Below are 13,134 nucleotides of genomic sequence, written 5' to 3'. Positions count from 1 at the left end.
ATGGATAATCACCAAAAGAAGAATCTAACTTTTCTAACCATTGGACTGATATTTATGCTGAGCGGCATAGAGTACGGTAAGTTCATTATGACAGCTTTATAGACTTTATAGATATCAGATAATGATAATGGTCTCATTAGAGCCTCACATTTAATTGAAATATATTTTGCTGTGGGTAAATGAAGCGTATCGTTCACACCCCTCTCTCCCTCCTGTATTTCTTTTCTCCACATATACCCTCCTCTAACCCTTTCTGGGGCTCTCAGCTGTCATTCTCCCTACAATATGGCGGTATCTCCAGATTTTGGAGGCCCCTCCATACTTCCTGGGTCTGGGTCTGTCTGCGTTCAGTCTGAGCGGGCTGCTCACGGGCCCGCTGTTTGGGTTCTGGTCAGACCGGAGCAAAACTACAAAGTCCATCATCTTGTTCTCCAATATTTTTGAGATTGTCGGTGAGTAACCCAACCACAAGACAAATCACATGACAGAAAGTCTGATTTTAGAAGTCACGGGCATGGCAGTGTGTTCATCTGTTGTGTGACATTCTGTAGCTGGTATTTGGGCTTTTTCAGAAATTGTTCACTTGTTCACTACTCACTCCACACCACAATAATTCAGTGTATAGGACTATAAAAGGCTATAAAAATGGCAAAATAAAGTTAATTATTGGTCATTCCTTTCATCTTGTTCACCTTTCTGAGCAATGCATGATGGTAGTTACCTTTCAGCCAGTGACCATGAATTGCACACTGTATACTTTTTACATTCCCACAGTCCCAATTTGTCATCATCCTAATGTAAAGTCTGTGGACTGAGCACAAATTCATGGGCATGTCTGGTGCGAGAAACACTACTGCACATATTCAGTGGGCCACACAATGCAGAGGGAAACTGGGAAGCTAGAATTACAATGAAATAACATTGAGTCTGATATCAAGTTCCTATAATACATTCATGTCATATACGTAGGCACATTGATTGGTGCTTTGCTAAATGCTAATGTCAGCATGGCTGACTGATGGCACGCTCACAATGACGATACTAACATGCTGATGTGTAGCAGCTATAGTGTTTACCATGGTCTCTATTTAAGTTTAGCAATTTAGATTGTATTCATTATCTGTTGTTGTCTCAGTTTCAGTGTTGTATTGTTCTGATGTCGTCATGATGTTAACTGTGGTCTGTCTGTCTTTTTTTTCTTTTCTTTCTGCTTTTTTTTTGTGTTTCTGTACTTTTATTTTTATTCTTAATATTGTTGTATTGTCTTTTGTATTGTCTAGTCTATGTTTGTATGTTGAATCTGTTGTTGTCTGTTTATATGTCTGGACCCCCTCAAAAACCAGATGATGCATCTCACGGGGCTTATCCAAATAAAAATTTCAAATACTGGCGTTTGATAATTAGCACTAATTATCAAAATTCTCACTAATTATTGGACTAATTCATCATTTGGATGAAAAGTTAAGGGTTTCCCAAAGTTATCAAAATTATCCTCAGAGAGACGTGAGAGTGTGTACAAAATTTCATAACAATCCATCCAATAGTTGTTGAAATATCAGTCTAATGCTCTGCTTTGTTTCACACCTGAAAAGCACCCCCGCCCCCCAACATGATTTTCATTTTTATTTTTCCTTAGGTAACTTCATGTATTTTCTTGGATATTCAAAGTGGCTGTTATTGTGCAGTCGCCTTGTAGCAGGTACTACACACACATATACACACACACATGCATCCAGTAAAATGACACTCAAAGCATGAACTGTATTAGCATGTGTGGCAGTGTGAAGGTGTAACAGAAGGATGCTGTTTTCCTCTCAGGTGTCGGTGCAGGAGCGGGCTCCTCCATCTTTGGTTTCCTGACTCGGAGCACCCAGCCAGAGGAGCGAGCCGGTATCTTCGCAGCCATCATGGCCTGTCGACAAGCTGGTCTCCTTGTCGGTCAGTCCAAACCCCCTTCATCCTAACAGTGAGACTGGTGTCATTTCACCTCTCTCTCACATCCACTGTCTTCTGAGAAATATCAGACACCAGGAAGGGTTTTTTTTGCGATGTCATCTTTGATGTTAAGTTTCAACTGTGAGAAAGAGACATTCAATAAAATCACTAAGGTGGAGGCTACTGTATCCACATCCTCTGTTTCTATTCCATCTCCTCTTCAAAGTGCTTCCTCCTGTCTCTCCAGGGCCAGCGTTCAACCTGTTCCTGCGGCTGTGTGATTTCAAACTGGGGCCCTTTGTTGTGAACAAGTATACATCTCCTGGGGTAACAGCATCCAGATAATCAGTAATCTAAGGTCCTCTGAAAGCCTCATGAATACAGAAACAATCTTCAGAAATAGTCACTCTGCTTTCTGCACTCATGTATTTTTCGTTATTCTCTTCTGAATAAGCGGAATACAAAACACCTGCAGCGATACTCAGGCCTGTAACAGCTCATATCGATCCATTTCCATCTCATGAGTCTCTCTGAATAAAACACCTGTAGCACGGATGTAGCTTAAATGAGATATAACAAAGCTTCTGTACGCCTACTTCCATTTTCCACATAATTTGACACTGCACGTCTCTCTTGATTTCACTGAGGCAGGTTATTTTATTTTTTCAGCACTCAGAGGCTCTCTCACAGCTCTCCCATGATAGTTTTTCGGTATTTTGATGTTGTACAAAGAAGGGTTTTTTTTGTTGCTGTTAACGTATAAAATATTTGAGGGCACTCTTGTCTTTCTCTCAGATCTTCATGTGCTTGCTGTGGGTACTGCTCCAGTTTGCTGTCCTGGCTATGTACTGGGATATACCACCCATCAGCTCCACAGAAGGGGGAGAGGTGTTGGTGGAGATGAAACAGGAGGAGGTTGAGGAGGAGATGCCGCTGATGGGGTCCGACGAGGAGCCTGTGCACACCTACAGAGCTGTCAACTCCGACCTAGTGGAGACCTCCACCTCATCTGAAATGCAGCCTTTCCACGGCGCCTCAAAGGTCTCAAACCCCTTCAAAAACTTCAGCGCCAGCAGAGGTGAGCAAGGAGGTTTGACTGCCTGTCCTATGCAATGACTGTCAGCTTTCCTCTGCCCTATTTGTGGGATTCAGGTAGGAAGAGGTGTCACTGCCAATGCACATGTTTCGTATCTGCTCTATTGATTTTCTTGCATGCACACTCACGCTTACACACACACATACACACTTTCCATTCTCCAGGTCTCTCTGTGGAATTGTGTGCACCATGTCAGATCAGATTCCCTGGGTATTGATTGGACCTGTGTGTATATGTCTGGTTTATGTCAGATTGTTTGTATGTATATATATGTGATGTCAGATGTCTTATTGGATTAGTGTCATAGTAAATATACATACGATGCAAGCAGTGATTGTCTGCCGCTATTGATTACCTTTTTCTGTACTTTGTTAGTCTCCAAGCTGTGTGTGTGTGTGTTTGTGTGTGCGCGCATGTGTCAAACCTTTGTATTGATTCTCTCACTCTTTGAAGATGTGGCAAAGGGATGGATAGCAGACTTCCTTTTTTATTGACTGGCCTGCTGTGGTTGACTTGTGGATGAAATGGAGACAGAATTGGTAATGTGGCCAACATTCGTCTCATTGATTCCTTTTTGTTTTGAAGAAAATCTACAACACCAGAAACTGCGGAGCAAAACTGGAGGAAGTCTGCGTCTCTTGCACATACTGTAGCAGTGTCTGTTGGCTGTTAGCAGTGTGCCTGGTATTCGCTTTCTTGAATTATTGATCTTCCCTGACTTTTTGTGCATCAGTGAGAAACCTTTTGAAACTCAAGCAGATTTTTCACTTTCTTTCATTAAGTTTTTTCACTACTGATTGGGGCTTTGGAGCACAAAAAAAACAAACAAGTAAATGCTTTTTTGAATAAGGAAAATTATACAAATGTGTCTGTCTTTTCTAAAGTTGTACTGTTGCCAAAACACTGAGTCTGATTTGGATCAGTGATCAGTCATTTTCAGATAGCATTAATAAGTATAAAAGCAATTAATAATGGTTTAAAAGAGTAGTAAAAGAAACATTTTAGAAAATACGCTGGTCCACTTTCTTGTTGAGAGTTAGATAAGTTCGACATTCTCATGTTTATATAGCAAAAATGAAGCTATCACCAGCAACCGATTAGCTTAGCAGCTGATTAGCTAAGCTTAACACAAAATCATTTTCAATGCCTCTAAAAATCACAAATTAGCATGTTTTATTGTTTGTTTAATCTGTAAGAAAAATTGATGTGTAAAAACAAGGTGAGGTTTTACATTTCTGTTTTCAGATTGAACAAGCAAGATATAACATGTTAATTAGTGAGTTTTAGAGGTGCTGGTATGCAGACCTTTTAACTGCTGACAGAGCCAGGCTAGCTGTTTCCCCCTCTTTCTAGTCTTCGTGCTAAGGTTAGTTCTTGACTGTAGCTTCATATTTAACCGACTCATATAAGCATGGTATCAAAATTCTCATCTAATCCGCAGCATAGAAGCAATTAAGAGTATTTTCCAAAATGTTTGTTTTTTGAAGCTTTATCAAGTCCAAAGTAATTGGTGTTGGAGTTCCAAATTTAACAGAGACAAACTTACAAATTAGGGGCATGGAGTTGTGGCTGTTGCACGAAAGGATTTGTAGATAATACTCTTTGAGTTGCATTATGGGAAATGTAGGATCCAGGCTTTATATCCTGACAAATTTCTAGAGGTTAAAAGTCAGGATATCGCAGCCTCTGCTTTCTTATTCCTTTGTTTCTATGTTTTTTAAATTGGTCTCTTGCAAGGCCCCCAGTTTATTTTAGTACAATAATAAATTATTTGAGGTCCCCTTTAAACTCATGATAAATGTACATAGACTACTGTACATATGCACACATGCGCATGCAGTAACTTACTAAAATTAAATCTCATTAATAATAGTACACTACACTAATAACTGAACCATAGTAGATCAAACACTGATAACTGAACCATAGTAGATCACACACTGTAATATCAAGCCATTCCTCCAGCCATCTGGCATACACTTCCAAATTTAGCAGCAAGCCCAGCTCATTTTTCCTCCTCTCCAAGTCCATGACGGAGATTCTGTTCCAGAAAAAAGCTGGTATCAAAATTTGGAATTTATTAAAAAACTTTTTTTTCTTCTGTTATCATGTTTTGAACATAAGAAAAAAGCAGAACTCTCACTTATCTCCTCCAAAAGAAATAGACAGTTTATTGAACCAGAGGATCAACATGACCAACCAGCCAGGATTTGTCACACTTCCCTCTTTCAATCTTGATAGTCCAAGTTTTCTTTTCTCTTTAAACTTCTTTATCTCAGCATAACTTTCCAGTTGAAACTTTCAATTTATTGGTGCCACATGAGCTTATTTTATGATTTTTCCCTATGGTTCCTCTGGTTTATCCAGTATATCTCTCTGTCTTTCACTCTGTAGAGTTCCTGAGAGAAGAGGTGGTTGTACTCCTCACGGCTCAGTTCATCACTCTCTTCAATCAGACAGCGCTGGAGGTGAGAGCAGCCACCGTTGAGATCCATCAGCCAGAGTTTCCAAACATTTCACACACTGTCAAACTATTTTTCCCTGGGTTTCTTCCACACTGCATCTGGGCCTTACCTGGAAAGACCTGCCCTGTTAGAATATGATCAAATAATGCTTAATTCTCAGAGTAAAACTGATGTAACAAGAGCACATAATTGCTCTATGTCGTGAACATGACAAATGAAGACGCCTTCTTGCCTCTCATTAAACTGTGGTGACTGGATATAGTCACACAGTGCTGACCTGGATTGTAGACTAATTTTAATATCAAAACAGAACCATTCTTTTGATCTGGCCTGAGTGAAGCATTTGAAGGACTTAAAAGGTGCTCATTTCACCTGTAATAAGAGTCTCTTCCTTTACTACTGACTGAATCACTTTATCTAACTGACTGACCTTGCTAACATCTTTCTAAAAACCCTCAGACCATGGTGACCCCTCTGACGCAGCGATACTTCAGCTTTAGTGAACTAGGCAACAGCCTGATGTACAGCCTGTGTGGGGTGGAGGTCATCCTGGGCTTCTTCTTTGTGCGCTGGCTGAGCAGGAGGGTGGCGGACCGCGCAGTGCTGGCAGTGGGCCTTGTCATCTGCTGCACCGCCTGTATCTGGTGCCTCATCTTCCTCTGCAAACCCCGAGGTGCTACCCCGCCCGGGACACATACAAACACACATACACTCATGCAAAGGTACACACAGGCTCAAAAGCGCATCATTTTCCATGCCAAATTCTTTCTGCAAGGCTGGTGTTGGTGTGTAGAGCACGGCGGAGCACATATTGGGTTACACACTGGCTGAATTGACTGTGCTCTGTAAATGATATCACTCAGCTCTCACAGGCCAGCGGGAGATCATACAGGCAAACTGGATCCTGTATGTTCATGTTGGCCTGCGTCTGTTGTAGCTCGTCACGTTTATCGCTCTGATTACAAGTGACAGGTGCTGGAGCCGGGAAGTGCCTGAGTACATATAAAAGGATTACAGTAATCTAATTAGACAAAAATGCTATTTGTTAAAGCATATCCTACATTTGTTTGCTATTTGTTACAGTTACAGTTAAAACAGCCAAACAAAGAAACAAAACCTAAAAGGGGAGATACCTGCAAGAAATTATTTTCTTTTGGACCACTAAGAAACATGTTTGATTGGTGAAATTGCTTTTTGATAATAAGATTATAGGCTTCCAGCTTAGTAGGGAACATCCAACATTTTGAGTGGGCACAAATTCACACAAACATGTGCATGATGCAAAGCAGCAGAGAACAAAAATCTAGTGGCTGCCAGCTTGGCATTGGCTACATTTTCAGATAGAGCTATCTCTGGTGATGCCAAATCATTTGTGGAAGGAACTTAAAAACCAAGAAAAAAGGGGATGCATAACTGAAGCATGATCTGTCACATATACTTTAATACGTTATCATGATGTATCATAAATAAAAAACAGCAAAACCGGTTTGAATAGCTGTGATTTACCAAATGAATGAATCGTGTGAACCTTAATCATATGTGAGAGATGTTATTCAATGTTGTTGTTCATGTAAATGTGATTGTGCAGCGTTGTAGTCCATATAATTTGGGGGCAAGCTATTGTAATTCAATAATACCTCTGTATTATCTTTTGGTCCCTGCCAGGTGGTTATGGATGGGAGCTGTCGGCCTTCATCATTGGAGTGTTTCTGCAGCTGTTAGGGCTTCCCTTTGTGGCCGTGTCTCAGGTGTCTCTCTTCTCCAAAGTCACTGCAGAGAAAACACAAGGTTGGCTCATATTATCTTGGCAGTTGGTTCAGTATATTAAAACAACAGTCTAATATGTGAAACGGTTATAGATGCATTTCTAAACCATATCTTAATGATTGGAGGTGAAGGCAATAAGCTTTAATTCTTTGTGATGTGTCACCAAAAGGATTCAGCCAAGGCGTCAGACGGTCAGTTGGGGGGTTGGCCACCATCTTGGGTCCTTTGTGGGCTGGAGGATTGACCAATAATTTATACATAATGCTGGGCATGATGCTAGCTCTGCTCATAATGATCACAGTAAGTAGAACACAGCTATTGTTGGGAAACATACTTTTGCTTTCTTGCTGTCCAAAGTTAACAAAATCAGACTACCAGCACCTTTACAACTCATTAATATGCTCATGTCTTTTTTTTAAATCCATGCAAAAACCTAAGTGTAAAATTGGAGTCCTGTCGCTTTTTGTACAGACTAAACTAATGATATTATTCTGTCAGCTCTAGAGGTGCTACTGGCCAGATTTTGTTCTGTCTTGGACAGAGCCAGACTAGCTGTTTCTCTCTGTTTTCAGTCTTTATGCTATGCTAAGCTAACCATCTCCCCTGCGTGGCTTCGTATTTAACAGACAGATATGACAGTGGTATCAAATCCTACTTGGATGAAAGTAAAGATTTTCTTATACCCCACACAAGTCAGAAATACCAAACTCACAGACATACAGTATACAACGTTTTTAGATACATCATATTTTTGTGGAGCTTCACCCAAAAAGCTGCTGTGTCTTGCTTCATAGAACACACGTGAGCTGTCTGTAATGTTATCTCTTGAAAGTAAATTTATCTGAAAAGTATTACTTTCCTCCTGGTTCTCCCCCAAGTACATTTCTTTCTTTCTAAAATATTGAACTAGTGTGTTAATTTTAATAGTGTGAAGACACTGGAACTGACAAAATTAATGCAATAACTCAGTGCTTCTACCCTATATGTACATTTTCTATTAGAAATCAACACTGGCTTTTGAAAACTGATTTTTTTTCTTATTCCTGAATTGAAAAAAAGTAGCTTCAAAGGTGGGCTTGCTTATAAAATTCTTAAAGGTATACTATGCAGGATTTTTCTAATAAACAGGGTTTAGGCTCATACAAAAATAATCCCTTTCAATCATCACTTATGACCCACTAGAATTGTTAGACTCTACCCTCTGCCTGTATTTTCTTATTATTTTGCTGTGTTCGAGATATTTCTGAGCATCAACCTTTGGGTATGTAGCCCCCAGCCAATAACAGTATGCAGGTGTGAGGTCAGGACTTGTAGCGTAGCAACCAGTTTACAGTACTGCCTCCGTCTCTCTCTGCTCCACTCTGCTCTCTGTAGCTGTGTCATGGATGTATAAAGAGCTGCAGGTTTGTGTGTCTGCTTGACGAGAGTGAGGCTGAGCTACACACACACACACACACACAGAGCAGAGAGGCCAAACCGGATAAGATGAAGCTTTGCATTCACGGAAAATCTTCTCGCAGGGGTTAATGGAGGTGTGGCCGTGTTTATTTGTGCTTTAGAACGTAACTGTGAAACAATCATAAAATAGCATCATATTTCATTGATTCATCGCTTTATTCTCGCCAGCGCTGCTCCTTTTCTTCATTCACTCTCTTGCTCACTTGACCACTATACCGCTCTCTCGCTCTCCCTTTTTTCGGGGAGGAGTGGGAAACATTGAATGCTGTGTGTGTTTACAAACACCAACCGACTAATCCTGCATGGTATGCCTTTAACTCAGCATGCCTTTGATGGCCTCTGCTTATTTCTTGGAGCTCTCTATCCTCTAAAGCGATATCATGCTGTATATTTCACAGGTTATGACGGTGCTGTCTTATGACCGCCTGACTGAGCCCAGGGCAGTGCAGTGCGCCCGGAGCTCTGACAGTGGAGGATAGAGCTGCAGTCTGTCTGAAGAGCCAGAGAAGACAGACAGACAGAAGGAATGCCCTTCACTTCTGAGAGAATCAGTTTGCTTCGGAGGGAAGTGTATGACTTGGGAATAAAAATGTTCAGATGTAACATATGTACCTCAGAGCTTGTCAAAGAGGGGATCTTCAGATTTTATTACCTACCTACCTTGTATGCATATCACTATCAGACTATTAATTATATTTTACACAAGGGGGCACCATTGCTCTCATATTGAATATTCAGAGGCATAATTGAAGATGAAAGCTATTATTTTTAAACTAAACTATTTATATTCCCTGGCATTGATGAAAAGATAAGAGAGCAGGTTTTTCCATGTGACCCGTGTACCCAATTTTTATTTCATGTCTGTCTTCCTCTTTAAAAAAAAAAAGAAAAAAGAAACAGTTGACACAATGAGCGCAGAAGTGGAGTTGTCAAAATCTCAGCAGCTCTGTGTCAGTGGAGCTGATAGAGGAAGGAGGTCGAAGAGAGTAATGCAGTACAGATTTGATGATATTTATTTGTACGTTTTTGGAGACTACAATATGCTTTCATATGATTCAAATAAAACTCGAAGCCTTGCATATGTTTAAACTGGACTTGTCGGAATCTCTTTCTCCATTTCATATGTGCAAATGAGAGGCTCCTGGACCAAAACCAAAACTAAAATATCCTTGTTAATTTGCAGGCTCTATCTTTTTACTGTAGGGGGGGTTAAAGTTTAATCAGCTGTATTCATAATTCAAAACATGACAAGGTGTGACTTGTGTGTAGTCAGCTGTTCTAGCCTGTATTCTCCTCTAGGATGTGCTGTATCCTACACATCTGCATCTGAGAGGAGAATGCTTTAAGAAGCATCAAGGATATTGTCGATTTCCTTTGTACCAATGAATATGGGTTTGGCCAATCTCTGTGTTTTTGCATAATTGCAGATAAGGCTCAGTAACCTTTCCAGTTTTCTACACTCAGCATGTGATGCTTGGCTTTCCAGAGGCTTTTCGCCTGAAATGGAAATTCTAATCTCTGGAACTGAAGGACATAATATTTATAAGTACTTTCATGCCCTGATCAGCGTATTCAGGTACTTGACATTTTAAGGGAGATAAGAGGGTGTATAGAATCAGGTCAAACCTGAATTCACTCTCTTTGAACTAGCTCGCTTTTTCAGCTTGATTCCAGCTGCTTTGTGTTTGTGAGGAAATGCCTATATAACAACGTAAATATCCATAACCATTTGCTCAGATTTATATCTTAAGTATTTCTCTATAACATGAAATATTAATGGCTAAATAAGCATCAAACTTAGTTAACATTTGTTAATGGTTTAACATTCAAAATGTTTTCAAATGTCATCTTATCTGCTTCATTAGGACTGTGTAGATGTGATTTGATAAGATTTGAGCACAGCTGTAATCACTGCGGGGCCACCTGTTTTAAACCTACATGATAAAATCATATGAAAGAAGTTCACTATTAAAGGACAGGTTCATAATTTTTCAATATGTCTTTAAACAACAGCCAGGTGCCCAAATATACAATGAAACAGGTTTTACTTGCTGTAGTCATTTCTAATATGAAGCTAATATGAGGCTTCAGTCATCCACATTTGTAAAAATAAGTGTCTTCCACTTGTTTCCCTGGACAGTGATTCTCTGTTGAGTGGCATTGAGAGGATAGTAATAATAAGAGGGAAATGTGTAGTAAAGACTTTGGAGCTTACCTACTTGATTCTACCGATTTGGACCACTGCAGCCTCACATTACATTTTTGCACAGAACAAGGGCTGTGGATTTTGGCAACCATGATTTACATTGAATTCACATTAAGAAAGGATTTTTTTAATGATCAGGAATGATTATGGCATAAATCTGTCCATTAGATGCTTTGTTATCTACAAATCAGCTAAGCAACATTGACAAGCCTCTGATATATAAAATTAATTTCAGTTTAATTTTTTATGTCCATTATATCCTCACTTTAGCATTTTGAGAAATATGGACCAATCAGAGACTGCTAAACACATGTCTCTGATCTCTTGCTAGCTTGACTGAGTTCATCCTTTGTACGTTTACTGGTAAAACGTCCACTACACGTGTTTCAGATTTTCATTAAATGTTATATTTTATCAGATTACAACGTAAGAAATAATGGATTGCAAGCTTGTTGATTTATGATCATAAACTAACCGCTAATGTTGGCAGGCTTTAATTACTACACAGCACTTTCACAACCCCTCCCAGTGGAGCTCGGACAAAAGCATTAATGTTTTTTTTCCCCCCCCCCAAAGCTATCACAATCAATTTCATGCTAGTGATTTGAGACTGAAAAATCTCTCACCTTTACATGGGTACATAGCTAATTTCATCTATCAGAGGGGTTGATCGCTGACTGTGGTCAACCCAAACTGATTTCAGAGTCAGTCTGTGATTGTGCCTCTGCAGAAATGGTGGCATGACTAGAGAGCAAAACACTTAAAGATGACCTTCAGACATGTTTTACGATCTGTAAACATTCTCTGCTTGGAATAATAATGTGTGTCTAATACAGTGTTTCTACAAAAAAAATAAATTCTCCCCTGGACCAAGACTGGCTTTCAAAATAAGTTGTGATGTGACAAATCCTGCTCGTAGGTACGTGCGTTAAACTGAGATTCAAGAGGAGCCAAGAGAAGCTTTCTGTCTTCAGCAGCTGAATGTGAAAACAGCCTTCTAGTGTCAAACTCTGCACATATATCATTCTGCACAGTGAAGCTCAAACATCAAATTGAAAGAACAAGAAGAAAAACATATTTTTGAGTGGAGGGGGACTTCAAATCAGCTGGCAGAGATTCGTCTACAGACTGAGCTGGCTACATAGCAAACAGCCCCACAACTGTCACCATCATGTTTGGATTCAAATGCTTCTAAACTCTGATTGGCTGCACAGAAGTACAACTTTTTTTCCTCCAGCTGAGCCCCATCCACTTAAAGCCAGCAAGAAAAGCAAGTACAAAAACACAAATACACTTTAAATCACCAAAACTGTTCCAAGTTTGGCAGAAAATAGTGTGTTCATGTGGGACCCCAACACTATCAGTGAGAAGCTGATTGAGAAAATATGTTTTCGGGGCCTCTAAATATATAGTCTCATTAATATAATTCAAAATAACTGATCAAATGTGGCACCAGAGTATGAGGCAAAAAGCAAGACAAAGCGCTTGTGTTCTGCAGAGTGCAGCTCCTGATTTCATACACAAGATTGTCTGGATCGGTGCATCTTCTGTAATGGCCTATAGAGGTGGCACACAACCCCCCAAGGACATAAATAGAAAAGTCAGAGGCCTCAGGCTTTTATGTTAAATATACCAAAGGTAGGCACAGACACACAAGTTATGAAATTTTAAAGATACATAGAACAACCATTTGATGCAGGAAGCAACAATTATTTCTGTGCACCGTGGATGAGGGTCTGTCGCTATGGAGATGGGATTTTGTGAAGTAAGTAAAAGCCAGAGATAAAATAATGTTATGTAATTGGAGAGTGGAAACTCTGATTGCTCCCGTGTGGAGCTGGTTGTGGAACAGACGCAGGTGTAGAGGAAGTATCTGCATGTCATACTACTATGTGACTATAAATGGCTCAGTTCGGTTTTCCATACAACACGAAAGTTTCATGCCACAAAGAGGAAGAATAACTCAGCTACAAGCAGTTATTTTAGTTATTCAGTAGAGTGTGAAAATATGTTGGTAGCTCTGACCATTATTCAGTGTTTACTATTTTTGTGTTACTGCTCATGTGCAATCAAGTGAACTGTGAACAGTGAAGTAACTACAGTTCAGAGGCAGTCCAGCTCATTCCACGCTTAAGTGGTTTATCTTTAATAAATATCCTCTTTTTATCAAAAGGAAATTTACCCAGGGCTGTTTTCACTTATTTGCA

The 13,134-nt window shown here is 39.8% G+C and overlaps 1 protein-coding gene across 1 annotated transcript; it reads left to right on the top strand.

The window, feature by feature from the left end:
* Positions 1-9,200, top strand: mfsd8l2 (major facilitator superfamily domain containing 8-like 2). The gene is made up of 11 exons (XM_053329641.1): positions 1-76; positions 267-452; positions 1,637-1,699; positions 1,819-1,938; positions 2,183-2,262; positions 2,731-3,013; positions 5,426-5,499; positions 5,956-6,169; positions 7,162-7,284; positions 7,433-7,563; positions 9,120-9,200. The coding sequence occupies exons 1-11, from the start codon at positions 1-3 to the stop codon at positions 9,198-9,200; spliced, it is 1,431 nt and encodes a 476-aa protein (XP_053185616.1).
* Positions 9,201-13,134: the final 3,934 nt, after the last annotated feature.

Source organism: Scomber japonicus, chromosome 12 (genome assembly GCF_027409825.1).
Source record: "Scomber japonicus isolate fScoJap1 chromosome 12, fScoJap1.pri, whole genome shotgun sequence".
NCBI lineage: Eukaryota > Metazoa > Chordata > Actinopteri > Scombriformes > Scombridae > Scomber > Scomber japonicus.
Note: the sequence above shows the minus strand (reverse complement) of the source record. Positions and strands in the feature narration are given on the sequence as shown.

Excerpts from the sequence above, each read along its gene's own strand:
- mfsd8l2 (XM_053329641.1), top strand. The coding sequence starts at position 1 with ATGGATAATCACCAAAAGAAGAATCTAACTTTTCTAACCATTGGACTG. Across the intron at positions 7,285-7,432 it reads CACTGCAGAGAAAACACAAG|GATTCAGCCAAGGCGTCAGA; the intron begins GTTGGCTCATAT and ends TGTCACCAAAAG. Across the intron at positions 7,564-9,119 it reads CTCTGCTCATAATGATCACA|GTTATGACGGTGCTGTCTTA; the intron begins GTAAGTAGAACA and ends TATATTTCACAG.